The sequence below is a fragment of the Athene noctua genome, chromosome 7, assembly GCF_965140245.1.
Source record: "Athene noctua chromosome 7, bAthNoc1.hap1.1, whole genome shotgun sequence".
NCBI classification, from domain to species: Eukaryota; Metazoa; Chordata; class Aves; order Strigiformes; family Strigidae; genus Athene; species Athene noctua.
In genome coordinates, this window is record NC_134043.1 from 19,519,973 (window position 1) to 19,541,186 (window position 21,214).

At 37.5% G+C, this 21,214-nt stretch overlaps 1 protein-coding gene across 3 annotated transcripts in view; it reads left to right on the forward strand.

Annotated features, from left to right (window-relative positions):
* The window catches only part of SLC4A10 (solute carrier family 4 member 10), a 121,678-nt gene that overhangs the window by 78,050 nt on the left and 22,414 nt on the right, over positions 1-21,214 (forward strand). For all 3 annotated transcript variants that reach the window (XM_074910881.1, XM_074910882.1, XM_074910883.1), the window contains exons 8-15: positions 142-299; positions 2,082-2,169; positions 2,674-2,820; positions 3,405-3,505; positions 4,939-5,113; positions 5,299-5,432; positions 6,623-6,868; positions 20,064-20,169. In XM_074910881.1, the coding sequence (XP_074766982.1) occupies positions 142-299; positions 2,082-2,169; positions 2,674-2,820; positions 3,405-3,505; positions 4,939-5,113; positions 5,299-5,432; positions 6,623-6,868; positions 20,064-20,169 (1,155 nt within the window). The remainder of the gene's footprint in view (positions 1-141; positions 300-2,081; positions 2,170-2,673; positions 2,821-3,404; positions 3,506-4,938; positions 5,114-5,298; positions 5,433-6,622; positions 6,869-20,063; positions 20,170-21,214) is intronic.

A 21,214-nucleotide genomic window follows, 5' to 3' on the forward strand; every position in this document is an offset into this window, starting at 1 on the left:
TCAACAGACAAGAATAGTAGAAACTGTATAATTGAAATACCTAAGATTATAGTGTAGTGACCAGAAAGTCTGTCAACAAATCAGGGGGGAAAAAATCCCTGTGAATGGCTTTTAGGTTGTAATCTAATATACTTTTCCCAGGTTGATCTACACTTCATGAAAAAGATCCCACCTGGAGCTGAAGCATCAAACATCTTAGTTGGTGAACTAGAGTTCCTGGACCGTGCGGTTGTGGCTTTTGTTAGGTTATCTCCTGCAGTACTGCTTACGGGATTAGCGGAAGTTCCGATTCCAACAAGGTACAGTTGGATTTATTTATCTTCATGTTTTTTGAGTACCTTGTGGAGACAGGGTGATGTGACCTTCAACTTTGTAATTTATTGATTCTTTCTTTAACAAAGACATCTCTTAGAGACATCTTTTCACTCATCCTTTAAATAACGTATGGATCTATTCAGAATCAGATCATTTGTGTGTGGAGATAATAATTCTTTACAGATGTAGAATTGATAGCTTGTTAGGTTACAGCATGCAGTTTATCCTATGCAAACTGGTAGTACTTCAAATGAAATACTAAGGTGAAGTATTAATTTTGTTAGAGTATTTCATCTGGAACTGAAGGTACTGCATAATTATGTCCAGAAGAAAAAAGTGAAGAAGGAATTAAGTAAAGGGAAAAAACAAACTGTGTGATTTGATTGACCTAGGGATAGTGAATGGAGGAAGAATGTGCCATAAATATCACACTCCTCTAAAAGTTCCTTTGTAGATACTTGTGTGGTAGTGGATGTGACTTCTAACCATAAATTGTGATTAGATTAATTTTTTCTAAGTTGAAACTTTTTCTGATTAAGTACTTTGGTTCTGAGAACAGGTTATGAGGATTTTGAAAAAAATGTATAAAAGAGACTTTATAGTGAAACAGAAAGCATTTAAATAGCTCTGCATATACGTTGTTTCCTGCTCGGATTGATTCATATCGAAACTCCAAAGTGATCCTCCCATATGAGTTGACTGAAGTAACTATTATTGCAGTCTCTCACATTTTTTTTTTAATTTGTGCATATGTTTGTACACATATTCTGTCCCTCTTTCCCCTTCCCTCTTTTGGTTTCTGTAAAAGTAGAATTCCGACAGAAGGCAGTAGCGTATTCCAGTTGTTTGTGACGCTCAGAAAGGAGCATTATGCTGTGAAATACAATACTGAGACTCAGATCCTTGCTCCTAGTCAGATAAACAGTATAAAATTTTAAGTTGTAGTTGTAGGTACTTTGGATATGACTTTTTTTGTCTTCTCTTATTTTTGCCTGTGTGTAAGGAACACTGAGAGACTGAGCTGGCTTTGAAAAAAACTTCTAAAGCCTTTCCTCGTAACCTCTCCCAATTTCTCATAGAAAAGTTCACCAAACAGATTTTTTTTTTTTATTTTTGGCCAAAAGAAAATTAAATAATTTAAATTCAAATAATAAAGAATTTTTGCAAAAATGTTTATTTTATAAAAAATTTAATAATGTTAGTCAAAAAATTGTCTTTTGCATTTTAGCAAAATTGAGAACTTCAGTTATTTAATTTGAATCTATCCTCTGCATTTTATAGAACTTTACTAGCCCCAGGCCTAAAGTAGAGGCTGTCTAGAGCCTTGATGGGAGTAAGTGATTTAAAAATTATTTTTCTGTGGGGTAATTTAATTTCCCCAATATTGCAGTAATACTACTACCATAAAATACTTGATTCTGTTGAATTAACAGAATTAAATAAATTAATGTTAATGTGTTCTGCACATAGATTTTAATAGCATATATTTATTATGTAAGATAAGGTTTGTTATGTAAGGAGGTTTTGATAGTCTCAATCAAGTCTGACTGTGAAGCTTATAATATATTTTTGGAAGTTATTTTCACATTTTTTCTAACCAGAGCTTCATGTTTAAATGCATGTGTGAGGATCTTGAAGGAGATTATATATAATATTCGTCTTAGAGGTTCTTCTAGTCCAATTTTTAAATAAGTATTTCTGTAGTATGTATAGTTACTTTCAACCATCTATCTCTCACAGTTTTTTAATGTGTCTCTTGTTTGCAGATTTTTGTTTATTCTTCTTGGTCCACTGGGTAAAGGACAACAATACCATGAGATTGGAAGATCAATTGCAACACTAATGACAGATGAGGTATTTTTACAATGGCTTGGTTTTAGTCATTTTGTACTGACTGAAGAGGTGTGATAGGGAATCTCCAGTGTGGAATCATCCAGATGAAATGCAGCTAACTATTCTGATGATGCACAAATAGCATTCTAGTTCATTTCATGATCCTGTAACAGCCCAGATTATGCTGCCATAAGGAGATAACAAAATAAGAAACAATATTCAGAAGCAAGGATATCTTCACTGAAAAGATTCCATTTTACACAGTTACTTTCTAGTAGAATTAATTGTGTTTTAAACTGTAAAATCTCTAGAACATTTAGCACCCATAAGGATGTTTTTCCATAGCAGCTGGAGCTTCTATGAAAACTATGTACCAGAAACTCTAGTCAGCTGAAGCTGAGATTGTTTGTTTAGTGGTAACTGCATGAAGTGCATTCTATTCCAGAGAAAAGGGGTCATTGTGATAAATGTTATGAGAGTATTCCTTTCCACATCTATTTTTCCTTCCTTCTTCACATTTCACAGGTGTTCCATGATGTTGCTTACAAGGCGAAAGACCGCAATGATTTGGTATCTGGAATTGATGAGTTTCTTGATCAGGTTACAGTTCTTCCTCCTGGAGAGTGGGATCCAACGATACGAATAGAACCACCTAAAAATGTTCCCTCTCAGGTTTGTACACTGTAAAATTCAGACACTTTTAAACATTGTGATGAATTTTTGCTAGGTAGAATTAAGACTCATTAATTTAGCATTTAGCAGAGTCACTATATAGACATTTTGCATGCTTTTTTTTTTTTTTTTAAATTTGCTTTTGTCTTGCAAGCATACAGTGTAGTGGTGACATTTCACATGGTTCAATACAAGTTGTCTTCTGAATAAAGACACGTAGTTGTATGTAAAGATCTTAAATTCGGGAGTAATTGGTCATGAGCATATTTGATTTTTCCAAACAGCCATGGTTTGCTTTTGGTCTAAGCTTATTGCAAGAATTGATCAAAACAGCCTGGCTTGCTACTTTTTAAAATGTCATCTGATACAAGATTTTCTGTGATAAATTCTTTAAATTTCTTAGACTAAAATTCCTTCTGCTATTTCCTGTTATAGAATTCCTCTACGTTTATGAAGAGGTTTTGTTGATGAATCTTACAATAAAAGTTACATGTTTAGTCTTTCAACTCTCTAAGCCCGTTTCCTTTCCTAAGATTACGTTTTGGTTGCTAAGACCCATGAGAGGTACCTTTTCCTTCTGGTAGGAGAAGCGTAAGATCCCAGGAGTGCCAAATGGAACTGCAGCCCATGGGGACGCAGAGCAACCTGGAGGACACTCTGGACCAGAACTGCAACGCACTGGAAAGTTAGTGAAAACATAGGCAAAGTCTTAAGAGTTCTAAGTGAGGCACTTCCAAAGGAATCATGATAGTCTGGTTCTCTCTCAAATGGTTGGCTTAGTATATGATTTTTTTCAGGCTTTTTTCCTGATTTGCATACCACATAGATTAAAAGAACAATGCAAGTTAATTTGCAGAGAGGGGGAGAGGGCAAGACAATTTGGGTTTTCACATTGTATTTATTGTGAGCTCCTTTCTTTATTATTTATACAGGTCAGACCTCTATTAAACTTGATTAATGTTTCTTATTTTTGTACAGCGTGAAGGAAAAGTAGGGAATAGCCTTGTGCCATATATTATGAATGCTTACAACTATTTTGAAGTTGAAGTTTCTGGATTGTGCAACTCTAGCATTTCTTTTTTACCTCAGTAAGCCATGATACGTCCTGGTACATGAGGCTATGATTACCAAGGTGGTTGCAATATTCACATATTCCTTGGGACAAACTCTTCCTTCTGATATTTATGTTGTCCCATCTAATATGGTGTAGTGTAACTTCATCGGCTGTCAGTGGTTGCCTTAGTGCAGTGTAGTTGTACCTTGCTGCCTTTTTATGTGGAGACATCATTCCTGCCTGTGTAAGACTAAAGATTCAGCTGCTGTGTTGGTGTACACAGCAGCGCAAAGGAGATGATGGTCAGTCTGGCTGTAAGCTGTTCTCTCACTGATGAATGTGGTAATTGACAGCTTGAAGGATCATTCTGACATTTAGAAGATGGTGGCACTTTGTCTTCCTCTTTACCCCAGCAACATCTGATACATTGAGTGCCTGTGAGAAAAAGAACATTGCAGGGATATTTATTTTAACTGTATGGTATATTGTAAGGGAGCGTCTGTTCCTAAATATTTGATTATGTTTAGCATAGTGTAAATGACAAAAGATGACAGTTCTTGTCCTTGGAAAATTGTGGCCTAGATTTAGTTCTATCATCAAGTGTGTTTAGGAACAGATTCTCAAATAAAGAATGTGCAGCTCTAAATGCAGACGTTTAGGCAAATGGGCACTGTGGTAGCAGTCTGATTAAAAAAATGTAAATCATTATTTCACCTAATAAATAATAGGGTTTTATGCATGGGAGCTAACAACTGTTCAGAAGCTTTGGGTCTGAATAATTGGATGAAGATTTTATAAAAGAAACATGCAAATTTTTTGTGTTTTTTTTTTTTATTTTATTTAAAAAAAAAAAAAAATTTTGAAAATTTTTTTAAAAACACAATTTCTTGATTAAAGTTATCAAGACAGGGTTCCCAGAAACTTTTTTCTGGGAAGAATGAATGATAAGACTATGTATTATTTGATCAAGGAACAATAACTTCTCTGCAGTGTATTTAAAGCAATACTGTAGAAGAAAGTTTGGCATGCCTTCTTCATTAATTTGATCTCTTCTATCTTTTTAGATTTTTTGGAGGATTGATTTTGGATATAAAAAGAAAAGCTCCCTTCTTCTGGAGTGACTTCAGAGATGCTCTCAGTTTGCAGTGTCTGGCATCTTTTTTGTTTCTCTACTGTGCTTGCATGTCTCCTGTCATCACATTTGGTGGTCTGCTGGGAGAAGCAACTGAAGGTCGTATAGTATGTGTTAAATCTGAACTTTTAAAACAAACTTACATTCCTAGGTTTGTGGTTAGTATTTTCTTACTGTTGCATGAATCACCTTTAAGTATTGGTGTTTCAGTCTTTAGAAAGCTACAGCCTAAGACATTGCAAAAAGAACTTGTTTGAAAGTTTATGGACACTTCTCTCTGTATTATATTCAGAGTGCAATAGAATCACTGTTTGGAGCATCCATGACTGGAATTGCCTACTCTCTCTTTGGTGGACAGCCTCTCACTATACTTGGCAGCACAGGACCAGTTTTAGTGTTTGAGAAGATCTTATTCAAATTTTGCAAGTAAGTGAAGATCATGATATGCATCATCCCTCAGCTGTTGTTAAGTAAAAGTGGAGACACTGATCCCAAAGTTCCAACATCTGCGTATAGATCAACAGTTTGTTTTGGAGTATACTGCTTAGGCTTTCAGAGTCTGAAAATTATGCAGTGACGGAGACAAGTGAATTGGTGATAACGCAGAAAGATTGATGTTGGGGGTTTTTTTTGTTTGTTTTGGTTTGGTTTGTTTGTGGTTTTTTTTTTTTAAAAAAAAACCACCCACTTTTGAAGGGAATGCAAGCTTCAGGGTGTTTGTAGGTTCTTTTCCTGATTGTATCATTTTCTACTCTGAAACAATACATTTAATTCTGTGTTTTATCTAATCCCTAACTCATGCAAAAGGTGTTACCTCTCACCCAGGAAGTAAGCGCAGTGGCAGGGTGACATCTTTCAGTAGTCACTAATATAGACCCTGCCCTTCCTCCACTCCAACAGAGAAGGGGTGAAGCGTCGTGCCAGAACATCATATCCCCACATTTATGTTAATGCGCTATGTGTGACATACCTCTGCCACAGTGTAGGCAAAACTTAGTCTGCATCTTGGTGGCCATCATGCTTCTCTGTGATCCTCTTTGCTTGTCTGCCTCATTGCTATGATGATTCTGCCCCAAGATGTCCTGAACCTCCTGAACAACATAGGGTTGGAGACCCCACTTAGCACCCCAAAAGTTCTTTTATCACCTTCAAGTAGACCTTTCAGTTCTCTGTGATAATATCACCCAATGTATTTGGAGCTCTATTATCTTATGCAATAAGCATACAGGATTTTGATGAAAGTTGTTATTATAGCTACTCTTGCAGCTTATGAAGAAGTTGACAGGTGTTGGCTGTTCACAAGGCAGGAGATGGGTTAAAAAGTGGGTGGACCTTATACACTTCATGTGTGTGACTACTCTCAAAGCTGCTTGCTTAACAGAGTAGAGTATCTTTAGTAGAGATAGAGCTCTTTGTGTCCCATTAATTGGGAGGGGGGCTCAGGTCAGGAGGTGACTTGACAGTATCTTCAATTCACAATAGGTAAACAATTTCTGTTTTGATCTGTCCCCAGAATTGCGCATCCCTAGACAAAGGAAATTTTGGAGCTGCCTATTTTCCGTTTACTGTGGCTGGACAAAAGATAAAATGTGTTTCATTTTTTTCTTTTCTTTCAGAGAGTATGGGTTGTCGTACCTTTCTCTGAGAGCTAGCATTGGACTGTGGACTGCAATCCTGTGCATCATCCTTGTTGCAACTGATGCAAGCTCCCTAGTCTGCTACATTACCCGATTTACTGAAGAAGCTTTTGCTTCTCTTATCTGCATCATTTTCATTTATGAGGCCTTAGAGAAGCTGTTTCATCTCAGTGAGACATACCCAATCAACATGCATAATGATTTGGATCTGCTAACAAAGTACTCGTAAGTAAGATTTCTTGTATTAATACTGGAATTTTTTTTCATAGGTTATGTTTTGTCTGTGAGGAATGCAAACCAGTGCACAGCAGGAAAGGTTTGCAGTAGTTGCAGACTTAACAAGTGGAAGCTATTGGTTTAGGTGCGATGCTGGCATATGGAAGGAGTAGTTACTGGAGTTATGTGTACAAGCAGTACACGTTTACTTAAGGTAAGTGAAAAATACCTTGACTTGGAGTTTGAAAAAGCTTACACACATGCAACTTGGAAGTCCTAGAATAAAAAAATAGGACTTGGAGGGACCTCAGCTTTAGGTCTCTATTCACACTTTTATTTAATGAGGTGTAACTCAATGATCTCTTACTATAACCTTGTACTGATGCTTTATAATATTTTATTGGTTGTTCAGACAACGTTTTTATATCATGTTTATCTGTTTTGCTTTTTTTTTTTTTTTTCCAAATTGAAATATTGACCTATCTAAGAAGGCTATAATTTGATGTACCTCCTTTATTTTAACCTCTCTGGCAGTTAAGGTTCAAGCTCCAAGAACTGAAATGGATTTGGAATTGTTAGGTTCTTCTCAGCAGTGATTGATTTTGTCATAATCAATTTGTTCTTAATAACAAGATTTTAAATCTTTACTTCATTGTGGAGTTTTAACAGGTAGTATTCTACTTCGGGAATAAAAAAGTGGGTGGCTTTAATCAGTATAGTTTCATTTAGAAGTAGAAACTCATAGACTTGTTTCTGTGATATGAGACCAAAAATGTTCTTCTAGTAAAGGACAATATCCTAGTCTGTCCTGAGGCCAGTTAAACCTGATCACTTCAGCAGATAAAATGTAATCAAAAAGCATTTTCAGAGAAGATCTCCCTCCGGAAATGTGTTTATTCCTTTGCTGAACCCATGTGAACCCTTTACATGAGCAGGGTGGGGCCCAAAAGGAACAATGCTTGAACAGTGCCACATCTTCTGTTCACTGGAAAAACAGGAGTGCCTCAACCAAATGTCTCATTTGCATTTTAAGCTGGGAAAAACAAAACACAGTAACAGAGAAAACATTTGAGCTTCGTATATGTTATCACTAAAAAAACAGTTAGCAAATTCTGAATCTGAGTGAACATTATATATCTTAATACACAGAATAAGTGAAATTATAGAAACTCTAGTTCTGCTGTGACACACTAGTTCCTCATGCTGAAAAAAATACTATTTCTCTCTAGTAGTTTATTCAATAGGCAAAGGAATATTAATTTGAAGAGAAAACAATAAACATCAAGAGTAGACCTACATGCAGTTGAGGTTATATCCTGATCTTAGTTAACTTTTATGAAGTGGGTATTTTGCTCTAAAGAGCCTCATATAGCACAGTGTTTGTGGATATTTTTTTTTCCTTTACCACTTCAGAGTAGTTGTCTCAAAGAGAATATGAAGTTCTGAAATATTTTATAATGTTCTGATATGTTTTGAAAAACAGATGTTGAAATACTATACAAAGACAATTATTTAGAAACCATTTAGCAAGAGGATCTGTAATGTTAAAATAGGTGATGAGAAGCATAAACACAAATAGAAATGCGGATTCCTGGGTAGTTAGCTTTATTCGTGGTTAGGTGAATCCCATGATATTGCTTGAGATTTCGAGAGATATAAAATTAAGTCTTGCTTCTATAGGAGTAGGTGATAGGTATCTCTGTATTTTATGAAAGTGTTTTATCCTTGTAGTCCTTATGTTTACAAAGAAATGTTTTTGGTTTAATTTAAAATTCCATTCATTAATCAGAATAACAGATTAATTTTTGAAGGGTGGTGTTTACTCACTGCCTGCCTTTGGTAACTGTCTTCACTGAATGTGGAATATGCAGAGCACGCAGAATGGTAAAAGAACAGCAATTGTCATCCTCTGATTTACAGCTATTGACCTGTCCTGTCCTACAGTGTTGAAATACCAGCACAACAGTTCTAGATTTTCCAGACACAATTCGTGAAGGACAAGTATCTTCCAGGTGTTTGGATGAAAGATTTGACCGCTGCCTGGTGGTTTCAAACATATATATAACTATAAAAATTATTTGATAGAATAGCTTAGTAGTTATTTATGGGGTCATAATTTCATACCTATATTCTCATTTATTCTTTCACTCTGTATAGATAGTACAAGTAAACTGACTTTTAAACTCTTGCATTATATTTCTCTTTCAGCATTTACTTGCAACAGTGTTCTACCTGCAACAATATCCTGCTTATTATAGATATCATGTCCATGGCAACTGACCCTGCTGATACCAAAATGACTAGCTGTAGACATAGGTATAAGCAGCATAGCTCTTATGTGATGTGGCCTATATTTAAAACTGATTGTTGGAGATGCTGGTATGCTTATTGATTATTTTGTAAGACCACATCTACCAATTCCAAGGATCTGTGGTCTGAACACAGCAGAGCGGTAATTTCAGCCTCCTCTGTTCTCTCCTCTCCCTCTCCTTCATCTGAGTATTAGTTTTTCAGAACTGGCCCCGAGAGGCTGGGAGAGCAGAAAGATGTGCTCTGTTGGAGTAACTCTATATCAGCTGCCCAAATGACCAGTGTGTTCACAGCAGGGTTGGTGCAGCCTGAGCTCCATGGGTTTGCTGTGCAGATATGCAGATATTACACTGTCCAGACACAGTGGCCATTTGCCCAGAACATGATGGTATTGCAATTATTGTCCCCACAGAATCACCACAATACAAGAGATTTCAAATAAGCCTCAGTCCCTCCTCCTGTGTGTACATTTCACTTCTGGAAAGATCAGAAACTAGAAGATGAATAAACATAAAATCTTACTTGAAAAAAAAAAAATCTCATTTTTGTGTACTTGAAGTTGGGGAATATCGCTTTCTCAAGGAATTAGAAGCTTTTTCTGCAGCATCTGACTACAGTCCTTCTACTTGCAGTTTAAATGGGTAACAAACTTGAGCTGAAACTGGTCCTGTCCTTAAAGGACCAGCATACTCTGTTACAGAAGCTAATTAGTATCTGCTGTTTTGCTAATTAAAACAGCTGTTTGCATTTTCCTCTTTTGGGAGTTTAAAGACAAGTTTTTAATTGTTAGTAAAGCCTTGGCAGTTCTTTAATTAGCAATGGGTGAACTTCAAAAGGTTGAGCAACTCATTTCTCTTTGAATGCTCAGCCAAAGCTTATGTAAAACTTGATCTTGAATCTGCAATTCTATGCTAGAAAACTCAGGTTATACTGTAAAATTTCTGTGTTTTCTGTATTCTGCCTGTTAGCCACTCAAAAAGTTGATGATAAATAGGTCAGGGTATTGTATATATTTGAAGCTTTCAGTAAAGTCTGTGACCCAGCTCTCCTCTCTTCTGCCATGGGCTTTGTGAGGATGATCTGATGTCCACAGGTAGTCTGTCTACATCCCAGTACTGTTGCCTTTGCCCTGGTGAAGATGTGAATTTGACCCAGAAAAAGTCATTGGCATGCTGTTAGTACTGTCCTTTGGAGTACTTGAAAGACAAAGAAAATAGTAATTCAAAATGATTGGTATTTCAACCAGATTGGAACCATATTTTAAGTGAGAAAGAAACTCATTCTGTATTTTGGGTGGGTTTGAATTCTGTCATAAACAGTCTCTGTTGCAGGGGTTTGATGTAAAAGACTGTACTGCATGTATCTCCTCTTCTATTTAAGAGTATAGGAGTCATTACTAGTATCTGCCATAACAAACCTTAGAAGACTATTGAAAAAACATTCAGAACAGTTTGGATGTTTTTTTCTTTTTAAAATCAAGCAGACCCAAATATTTGAAAATCAGCTGAAATCCTCCTAAAAGATTTCTTAAAAATTCATATTTACCTTTTGACTATTTCAGGTAGAAGACATGAGTTTGAGTTTGTTTCAGAATTCTATTTCAAAAAGACAAAAATATATTTTGCTGCATAATCTAATTAATATAGAGCTAGTCCTAATGCACTTTTTCTTAATTTTCTTTATTATTCTTGTTTGTTATGCTGTTGAAATATTGGCCCTAATTGTCAGGTGATCTACTTGCAGGCAAATCCATTCAGCATTCACTCTTTCTTAAAACACCATCTTTATGATATGGATGATAAAGAATAAGGCATTTAAGATCTAAATCAAAGGAAGGACAAAGACAACCTAATTTTCAGTGTGCTACTATGCTGCAAGTTTTTTCTTTATAAACTGCATTGTTTTGAAGGAATTTACATACAGTAGCTGCATTGTTTATTAAATAAAATACACATACTTTTTGATCTGGGCTTTTCTTTTTTTTTTTTTTTCTTCACTGTGACCTTTTTGTATTTGTCATGCCATTAGCATTTGTAGGTTGGCATAGCAACTCTCTTATTTCTGCACTCTCCTCCTCCTTCTTTTTCCTACCCCTGTAGCAAATATATCTCCAGTTAGTGAATCCTGTCTGGAACACTGATGCACATCACTTTTAATGTATATTAAATATTAGGATATAATTTTTGCTAGGAAAGAACCCTACAACTGGGTGGATTAAAAACAGATTCTCAAAAGGAAAACAAAATAAGCATTGTGGATGAAAGGAACGTGATTTAGAAAGCAATCCAGTATTCTTTAAAATACAAGCATTTTAAGGTAGCTATCTTAGAATACAGAAGACCAGTTATTTCTCAGTGTGAGCTTACTTAGATCTTGGGACTTTATATACCTTTTGGTTTTTATTAATTCTTTTTTTCAGAGTGGTGAATTCATGTTGTTTTTAATAATTCTTTACCAGAAGTTACTCAATTATTAACAGATTACATTGAATAATTTTAAAGTGATTTCTTGGCATAGTAATATGCATATTGCAATCTGTCTTGGTATTGACATGCACTTAAGCATTAGGAGTAGAAAATCCCACTCTGATGTAATTAAGGAGCCAAGATCATGTCAATCTCAATATCTTTTGCAGTCTATAGAAACCATTCCTTCTAGAAGGCATTGTGAAGATTAGTTTTGTGCATACCACTGTTTGCACAAGCAAGTTTTAATTCTTTCGTTATCTATATAACTTAATCTAAGTACATTGTGATTGGCTGAAAATCTTATTGTGTTATACCCTGTATTCCTTAAGTTGCAGGAGGAATGAGAAGAGTCAGTGATGATAAGCACAACATTTCTCATTAGGATCCCAGGTATGTAATTGAATTCCAGTTCAGTCAGTCTTATCTCTGTGCCCAGCAAGATCATGGAGTTGGATCCTCCTGGAAACTGTGCTAGGACACATAGAAAATAAGGAGACAATTGGTGACAGCCAATGTGGCTTCACTAAGGGAAAAACATGCCCGGCAAATTTGGTGGCCTTCTATGACAGGGCTATAGTTTTGGTGGATAAGGGAAAACTGATGTCAACTGATGTCATCTACATGGACTTGCGCAAGGCGTTTGACACTGTCTCACATGACATCCTTGTCTTTAAATTGGAGAGACATGGATTTGATGAAAGGACCACTTGGTGGGTAAGGAATGGGCTGGATGGTATAACTCAAAGAGTTGGAGCCAACAGCTCAATGTCCAAGTAGAGAGCAGTGACAAGTGGTGTTCCTCAGGGGTCAGTGTTGGGGCCAGCGCTGTTTTAATATATTTGTTGGTGACATGGTCAGTGGGATTGAGTGCACCCTCAGCATGTTTGCTGATGACACCAAGCTGTGTGGTGCGGTCGACACACTGGAGGGAAGGGAGATGCCATCCAGAGGGACCTGGACAGGTTTGAGAGGTGGGTCCATGCAAACCTCATGGAATTTAACAAGGCCAAGTGCAAGGTCCTGCACATGGATCGAGACAATCCCAAGCGCAAATACAGTCTGGGAGATGAATGGATGGAGAGCAGTCCTGTGAAGAGTATTCATGGATAGAAAACTGACTGTGAGCCAGCAATGTGCTCTTGCAGACCAGAAAGCCAACCGTATGCTGGGCTGCATCAAGAAAAGTTTGGCCAGCAGGATGAGGGAGGGGATTCTCCCCGTCTGCTGCACCCTTGTGAGACTCCACCTAGAGCACTGTGTCCAGCTCTGGGACCCCCAGCATAAGAAAGTTGTGGACGATGTGGACCTGCTTGACTGAGTCCAGAGGAGGCCATGAAGACGATCAGGGGGCTGGAGCACCTCCCTGATGAGGGACAGGCTGAGAGAGTTGGGGGTGTTCAGCCTGGAGAAGGCTCAAGGGAGACCTTATAGCGACCTTCCAGCACTTAAAGGGGGCTACAGGAAAGGTGGGGAGGCACTCTTCGTCAGGGACTGTAGGGATAGGATGAGGGGTAATGATTTTAAACTGACAGAGGGAAGATTTATATGAGATATAAGGAAGAAATTCTTTACTGTGAGGGTGGTGAGGCCCTGGCACAGGTTGCTCCCAGAAGCTGTGGCTGCCCCCTCCCTGGCAGTGTTCAAGGCCAGGTTGGACGGGGCTTTGAGCAACCTGGGCTAGTGGAAGGTGTCCCTGCCCATGGCAGGGGGTTGGAACTAGATGATCTTTAACGTCCCTTCCAACCCAAACCATTCTATGATGATTGATTTTCTTTTCCCCTTCTTTATAGTTTTTTTCCCATTCTTTACAGTTTTCTTCCTACAATTAACTGTGCCATATCCTTTGTGTCTTTCTCTGAGGATGTCCCTCTTGTTCCGGGAACCATGCAACTGCCATCATTGAGTTTAACTTCTGATTCCCTTTTACTTCTTGATAAACCTTGGAATCCAAAAATAATTTTTCTTTATTCCATTTATTTTAGGACTTCCCTATGTCTGCTGAACCCAGCTGACTCATTTTTCTCTTTATCCCTCTTTTCAACTCAGGTCATGCTACTTTACTTCATTCTTTCCTACTACTCATCCCTTCCACTTTGGAAACAGATCTCCATGTTAAGCAATTCTCCACGTCATTCGGTTTGTAGTTGATAGCTGGTCTACACAATGCCTTCAACATCTAGAAAGTCTTACATAAAATCCTTGGGTGTTTTGTTACAGTACAGTTATGTGTATTGATGAACTACATCTGAGCATTTGAAACTTAAGCTGACCATATATCATTGTAGTATATTTCAGTGTATTATTTCTGAACTAGCATTGTACTGAATCTCTTCTCCCCAGGTGTATGTTTTTTTAACTTTGGCAGTGGAGTGAAGTGACATTCTAGAACTATTTCTCAGTGAAAGCTTTCAGATGTATTGTCAATATGCCACATAATTACACTTCTTTTCTGCACATTAACTTCTATGTATGGCAGTTACATAATGTAGTACTGCCAAGAATGCATGGACTGCATATTGCACCAGCCACCTAATAAAGACCAATCTTGTTGAGTGACAGTCAGGGTTAACAAAACTAGTGTGTGATTATAAATCTGTTTTCTAGACTTTCCCCTTGACAGAACAATGTGCTCCTCCTGATGTGCTATCCAAAGAAACGTGATTTTCTCATATTTCTTCACTCTAATATTAGTTTCCCCATCTTTGATTTATCTTTCTGTGTGTGTGTGTGTGTGTGTTTGTGTGTGTGTGAAATTGCTTTGCTGCTGAGTGCATTGTCTAAGTACTTTTAGAGGCTTTTCCTCCTCAACTTCACCAACTAAACTATGTAGACTTCCAACTTCAGAGAATATATGTGGATGCCTACTGATCTTCGTGATTGTCAGAGATGGGCTACTTAACTTAATGACTCAATAGTCTAATTCAGGATGGCAGATCTCATGAATAAATGAAGAAAAAAATCTTGTCTTGCCGTGACAGCTGGGCTTTGAAAGCATTTCGTGATACTGAGAATAGAACTTAACTGACAAGTCTATTTCCCTTCACTATTAATTATTTTGTTTCCAGTCTCTTCTCCACGGAGACTTTGATTTTGTGGTTGTGAATGTTGACATGATAGAGAATATGGCAAATATAATGCCAGGGATATACAGGTGTTGTAGGTGTGGGACAGCAGAGAAGTTGTTGTCTATGATATTGTTGTTCCCTTCCCATAGCAGTTGTTCAACAAACAGAAGGACTCTGTGAGTGCCCATAATTCACATGAAGATGGTGTATTTGGAGACAACCTAAACATGCATAACATTGTGCTGTTGATGTACTTTCCTTCAACCTTGTAAATGCAACATAAAGAATACTTATGCATATAGTCTAATACCTTTTAAAACAAGATTAGTGATGCTACCTTCCATTTCATACCACCTTCCTATGCTGTCTCTGTTATGTGATCCGTGCACAGCACATTTGTAGAGCATACTCTGTGTCTTAGGGCAAAAAATTCCTACTCATATACCAAATATGTGCTCTGATATTCAGTGAGACATATTGTTTAAACAAGCACATTTTGTAACTTGTTTGTCATACTTGCCTGTTGTTTTTTTAATAATATAAATATTCATATTGAACAAATCTCATTCTCTATCTTAAGTGAGACAGAAAGAGATTTGCCTTTCTAGGAAGGGGAAATGATATGTTGGCTAATCATGAAGAAGCTGCATTTGCATCCTTCATAGATCAGATCCTTAGCTAGTATGAATAGGTGTAGCTTGCAATATGTACATGCTGGAAAAACAGGAGGTCCAAAACAGTGCCTTAAGAATTGGTTAAAATCATCAAGAGTAAGCACCTCCTAGTCTTGAAAACAACATACTGAAAAATGGCAACTGCCTAGGGATGAATGACCATGAGGCTTTCAAATGATCTGCATCATTTAAGTGTGTTTTACTCACAAAAACATTGTGCAAGGCTTTTGTTCAAAGCTCTTATACTGGCTGTAATGGCAGCAGAATGGACTAGCACCATTCTGCATTTTAAGTCTGTGTGGGAGGAGAGCATGCATGACAGGTTAAAGAGAAGAAAATGGCGAAGAACAAGCCTGAAGAATTGGGGGTAACAGGTGAAATTAGAGGGTTCCCCTCCCCAGACCCAAGTTAATTTGAATTGAACAAATAAGCCTAGGAATAAGTGCCATGTTTTGCAGTAAACAACGTTACAGTCAAGATGAAGGTGTTTTTAGTACAGAACTTTTAGCCTGACAAGTTGTTGAGCAACAATGATGTTTGTCTTTTATTGCTGATCTACAGAGGAGGGGGAAATATTCCCCAGCTTTACATATAAAATAACAGGTTTCTAATTTACTAACTCATATTCCCTTTCCCATTGTCCAAGAGGGATCATATGGCCAGTTTTTTTGGTGCTATTAAGGATAGTAATAACTATTCCTGTTGCAGAACAAAAAATACTGCTAGTTGTCTGAGATGTCCTGAAGTTGCAGTTGTCAAATCCTGACTGTTCTTTGGAAACAGGACAAGTTGTAGGAAATGTTGCACACAGTGAGGTTATGATGACTGCCTTAAGTTAATGAAATTTATAAAATTGAGACTTACGAAATAAAAGAAGGAAGAGGAGAAATGCTGGGGAGGTTGGGAGGACAAAGAAGGGAAGGTGGGTGCCATCAATGACCTATACAGCCTATACTGTTAGGTTAGTGCTGAAGATTTAGCTGAAATCTTGATCCTTCTTTAGAAGGGAGAGAGGGACAGGCTCCAGAGGATACCAGTTTGTCATCCAGTGCTAATATTTTATTTTTTCTGATCTACCTTTGTTCCCCATCCTTATTTGCCAGAGATTTTTTGAGCACCTTGAAAGATGTAAAGACAATGAAAACTCCTTTCTCTGGTTATTTTTCTAGCTAGCAGGTTCAGGCCATTATTTTTCTGTTACTTTCTTTTTCAGTCAGTTCTGAATTTATGACAGTTCTTCTGGAGTTTCCTAAAGGCTGTCTGGTCTGAAATGGTTTATTAGTCTACCTTAGATTTATAAGCCATTTTGTAACAGGCTGTATTAGATGTTTAAATACCCTAGAAGACAGCAGTCTGCGCTGATTTCTGCCTAGTTGCAAAATACAGACATTTTCAGTACGGAAGGGAGTGATGTGTGACTGGGTATCTAGTGCCTTTTTAGGTCTCTTAGCCTCCAGCTGCTGTGAAAGTAAAGGCATGAGTCACCATAGACCCTCTCGCATGTGTGCCAACCCATCATGGATGTCACAGATACCGTGGGGTATATAGGCACCTGTGTTTAGACATCTGAATTGCTCCCAGGAGAGCAGAACGTCTTGCAGTAGCCGAAAGTGTAAAGACACAAAAAGAATTGTTCTGTCATCAGTGTGATGAAATGGGTACATTGTGAGATTGTCAGCAGAGATTTTTTTTTTTCCACTGTAGTGACACCTATGCTTTTGCCACCACAACCAGTGTCAGTTTCTTCCCTGACTATATTCTACCCATGAAAAAAGCAGTTTCTTCCTAGCCACAATGAAAGACAGTAAAAAGAATCATTCTGTATCTTTTAGCATAGGGAAGGTGATTGCTGACTCCTTATCACTAAAAGACATAGGAGTAGGTTACTAGTTTGTTACTGTATTTGGAGCTGACAATGTTGCTTAGAAAATATAGATGTGTGTGTAGTCTCTTGCTCATTGGTAACAGCAAAAACTTCATGTAGATCTCTTGTAGTGCTCAGCACTTTAAACAACCTTACAAGAACTTAAAGAGTATTTGAACTTGCAAGAGGCAATACATTTTTACTTATTCCAGACTTCTGAGTAATATTTTATCAAGAAAATAGAAAGATGTGTTAGTGGTTAACATTCAGTGTATTTTACTTTTTCTCCTGAGAGCTGACCTCTCAGTAAAAAATGACAATGAAAGAGACTAAAATTTTTTAAAGATTAAAGTGGAAAGCCTTATTTCACTAATGTGAGTTTTTCTTTGCAGGTCAGTTGCGTTGGGAAGTAGTCATCATTGAAGCAGTTACATCTGTTAAGAAATGTCACATTTTGGTAGACCATTTTTTATGTTCTGGCACTGAATGGTACCCCCATTTGTGTTTTCTGGGCTGGACAGGGAGTATCTTACTATCTCACTTTTCTATAATGTTAAGCGAGTAGTGTGATGCTGAAAGGCAGTTATACCATGATGCAATCTCACATCAAAATGTCAGTGCTGCCAAAAGACACATAATATTGAAAACAATGAAATGCTATATCTATATCTATATCACCTCAAAACACTGAGAATATTTTTTGAATTATCTTTTCAGTAGAAAGTAGAATCTGATCTTTACAGTTAGGGCCTAATTCTGCACCCATTCAGTGACAAAAGCTGGGTGCAGGGTGATTTTGGTCTGCATGGGTGGAGTTTGCTGATGAACAGTCTGCCATTGGTAAATGCCTGTAGGACATGGTAAAGGCCAGACTGGAATGCTGTGAAGGAGGAAAGTGATATTAATATGGAAATAAACAGGGGGATGATCTCATCTGAAGGTAAATTAGTTGAGCTGTATTAAACTATAGCATCAATTGTCATGTTCTGACTAAGGAAATAGAAATTTTGGCTCCTCTAACTTTTAAATGTAATTTTGCAGTTTGCAGCAAGTGTAGCTGTACCATGTAGTGTTGGTGACATGCACAGTCTTCCCTTCTAGTGAGAAAGTGACTGTGATTGAACAGCCCACGTCACCGTGGCCTACTGTACTCAAACCCCAATGGGCCATCGCCCAGCGTCTGGCCAGTCTGCGATCAGCGATGGACATCAGGGGGCAGGGAGCTCCTGTGCTCACAGGAAACAGCAGTAACCTGAAATAGCCACCTCTGTATTGTTGCATGAACATCAAATACTCCCTTGCAATAACATAGACATACTGTTTGTTGACTTTATTATGCTACCGTAGCTCACTAGTAGTGATGTGCTTCATTTAACCCATTTTGTAATATTTTAAACTACGCATTGAACACGCATTCATTCTGCACTTGGGGCCTGATCCAAAGCATGTTGAATATGTTTGAAAGATCCAGTCTACTTCAAGGACTTTTGGCTCAGGCCCTATATTTCTCTGAATGCTGTTGCTTTTTTTTTTTTTTTTTTCTTTTTGTTCATGGGCTGTAAAGGTTTTTTTCTTTCTTTCATAAATAGCTGCATTTAAAATAGAAGTAAAGAGTTGCACAAAGACAACCTGCATCTCTCTCTAGATATATATTAAATGCAGCTGTTGTCACATGTATAGTATTGTAATCGAAATACAGCGGCACTATTCTGTTCTCATAATGTAGATGGTAGAATTTCTTATATAGAAAATACTACATATCTAGATGAGCATTTTCATTTTGTTGAAAGATAAATAGCCACAGAGAAAATAGATGGTGTGGGTAAGTGGATAAACTGATACTCTTCTAGAACTGGAATGCAAATGTATACTTAATGGCTCTCCACTCTATAGTCAGATGTTATCCTGTCCCCAGCTACTCCTGAAAACTTTATCTGAAAGGAGAGTACAGAGTTTATTTACAGCCATCATAAGCACATTAAAATACTAGCAGGATAGATAGTACTATAGATTTTTGAAGTAGGATTAATTTAAAGAGAACTACAAAGCACACTTGACATCTTGGAACCTACAGAGTATCCTGCATATTTTGAAGGCTTTGTCAAAGGAACAGCCTCCCACAGTTGCTTCAGAGGCTTGAAAGACTTAATTTTGATTTTAAATTGCCTATTTGCAGTATTGTCCTCCCACACTGCCTCGCCACGTTTTGTATGTTAAAATACACAATTTAAAATGAAAAGCATGCTTTTAAAGCAGCTGTGGGGAAGGGAAAGACAATGGACCCAGAATTTCACAGAGCCTTTGGTGCTGGTGATCTTGCAGCCCTGAGAGTTGACCAGGCAGTTTGGCAGTTTTGCACACAAAGGCATTCTGGTAAAGAGAAAGAAAGAGGATACAGACAGTTTGCATTTGAGAAGTGGATCAGCCTGGAAGTATGCGTAGCATCTAATCCCCATGTAGGGAAGTGTTAGGTATAAGGGGGTGGAACAGGACTGGTGTATTCTCAGTATTACAAACTCTGCTCGGAAGTATCAATAGAATAGGAGGAAAATGGGTGGAAAAACTTACTGTGCACAGAGGTTTAAATATGCCACGTTATGTACTGTATATGCACATGCACCTCACAGCAAATTGTACTCTAGTAATAGCACTAGCTACTGAACTACAAACTATTTCAAAGCATGCGTTTACTGCATTCATTTGAGCTATAATTATCTGGCAAAGCAGAGCACAGTTTCAATATGTCATAAAGTTGATTGTTTGGATTAATACCTGATGTATCTTTTATTATTAAGGAAAAAAAATACTCTTTTGTCTTTTCAGATGCAATTGTGTGGAACCAGAACATCCTAGCAATAAAACCGTACGATACTGGCAGGACTACAATATATCTGCATCTGATGTGCCATGGGGGAACCTAACTGTGTCAGTAAGTGAAATATTGGAACTTAATAAAGGCATCACCATAAATAATTTTGTCTCTCCTACTGAAGCAAGTATATTGAAAAAATGATCACGTTTTTTTCCGATCAGATTTGTTCAAATCATAAAATATATGTAATTGAACAAAGATTAACATAGGCTTTGTAGCATTACCTCGTTTTGTAAGGATTTTGCAGCCTTTGATAGTGCACATTAAAGCAAGTATGTGCATTTTGTGTCCTGCTTTGGAAAGACACTAGCACAAGAGTTTGAGATTCAGTCTAAACATGTCAAATGACAACGGATTGGTCCTAAATTCTACCAGATGACAAAACCAAAGTTCCCTTATGTAGAAAGACTCAGTGTTTATTTCCCCTAAAACACTGTTACAGCTGTTTGGACTATAAAGGAGAGGGAGAAATTTTGTATCAAAGAGTGCAAAAGACACCAAACTGAAGGGTTCTCTTAAAAATATGTTAATTAACCTCATCATAGACGTAACCAAATGAAATGCTTAAAAGCTAATCCAGTGAACTGTCTCCAGCAGATAGTCCTTTTTCTTTTAGAGGCAGGAATGCAGAAGTATTGATGTCCTCCTATCATGAGTTAAGCAAGAGCTGACTTCCATGGCGGCTCTGACTTGATACCAGGGGCTGCTCCTCAGCTCTGTTGGTGTGGCAACAGCAGAGAGAAAGTTGAGAACTGCTGGCCTGAGGGATTCCAGCAATCCAGAATGAATATTCTCAAAATTGCAGCACACTCTAAGAGCATCTGTGCAGGGGCAGACTCCTCCTCTCACTTTCTCAGATCTCTGACAGTGTTTTTCAGAGTACATTTGCAGCTGAGGAGATTTAAAATAACAGATTTTGTTTTAACTATAAATGTAAAAGACCGGCTGCATTATATAAAACCCTTTAAAACTTCTGTAAAAGCTTATTACCGAAACTTGAGTTTACATGGGTAGGAATATAACTGACCGACTTTTCCACATGAGTCCCTATAGTTGTCAAGGAAATAACTGACATTTTTCATACTTTTATGTATTTATTTCT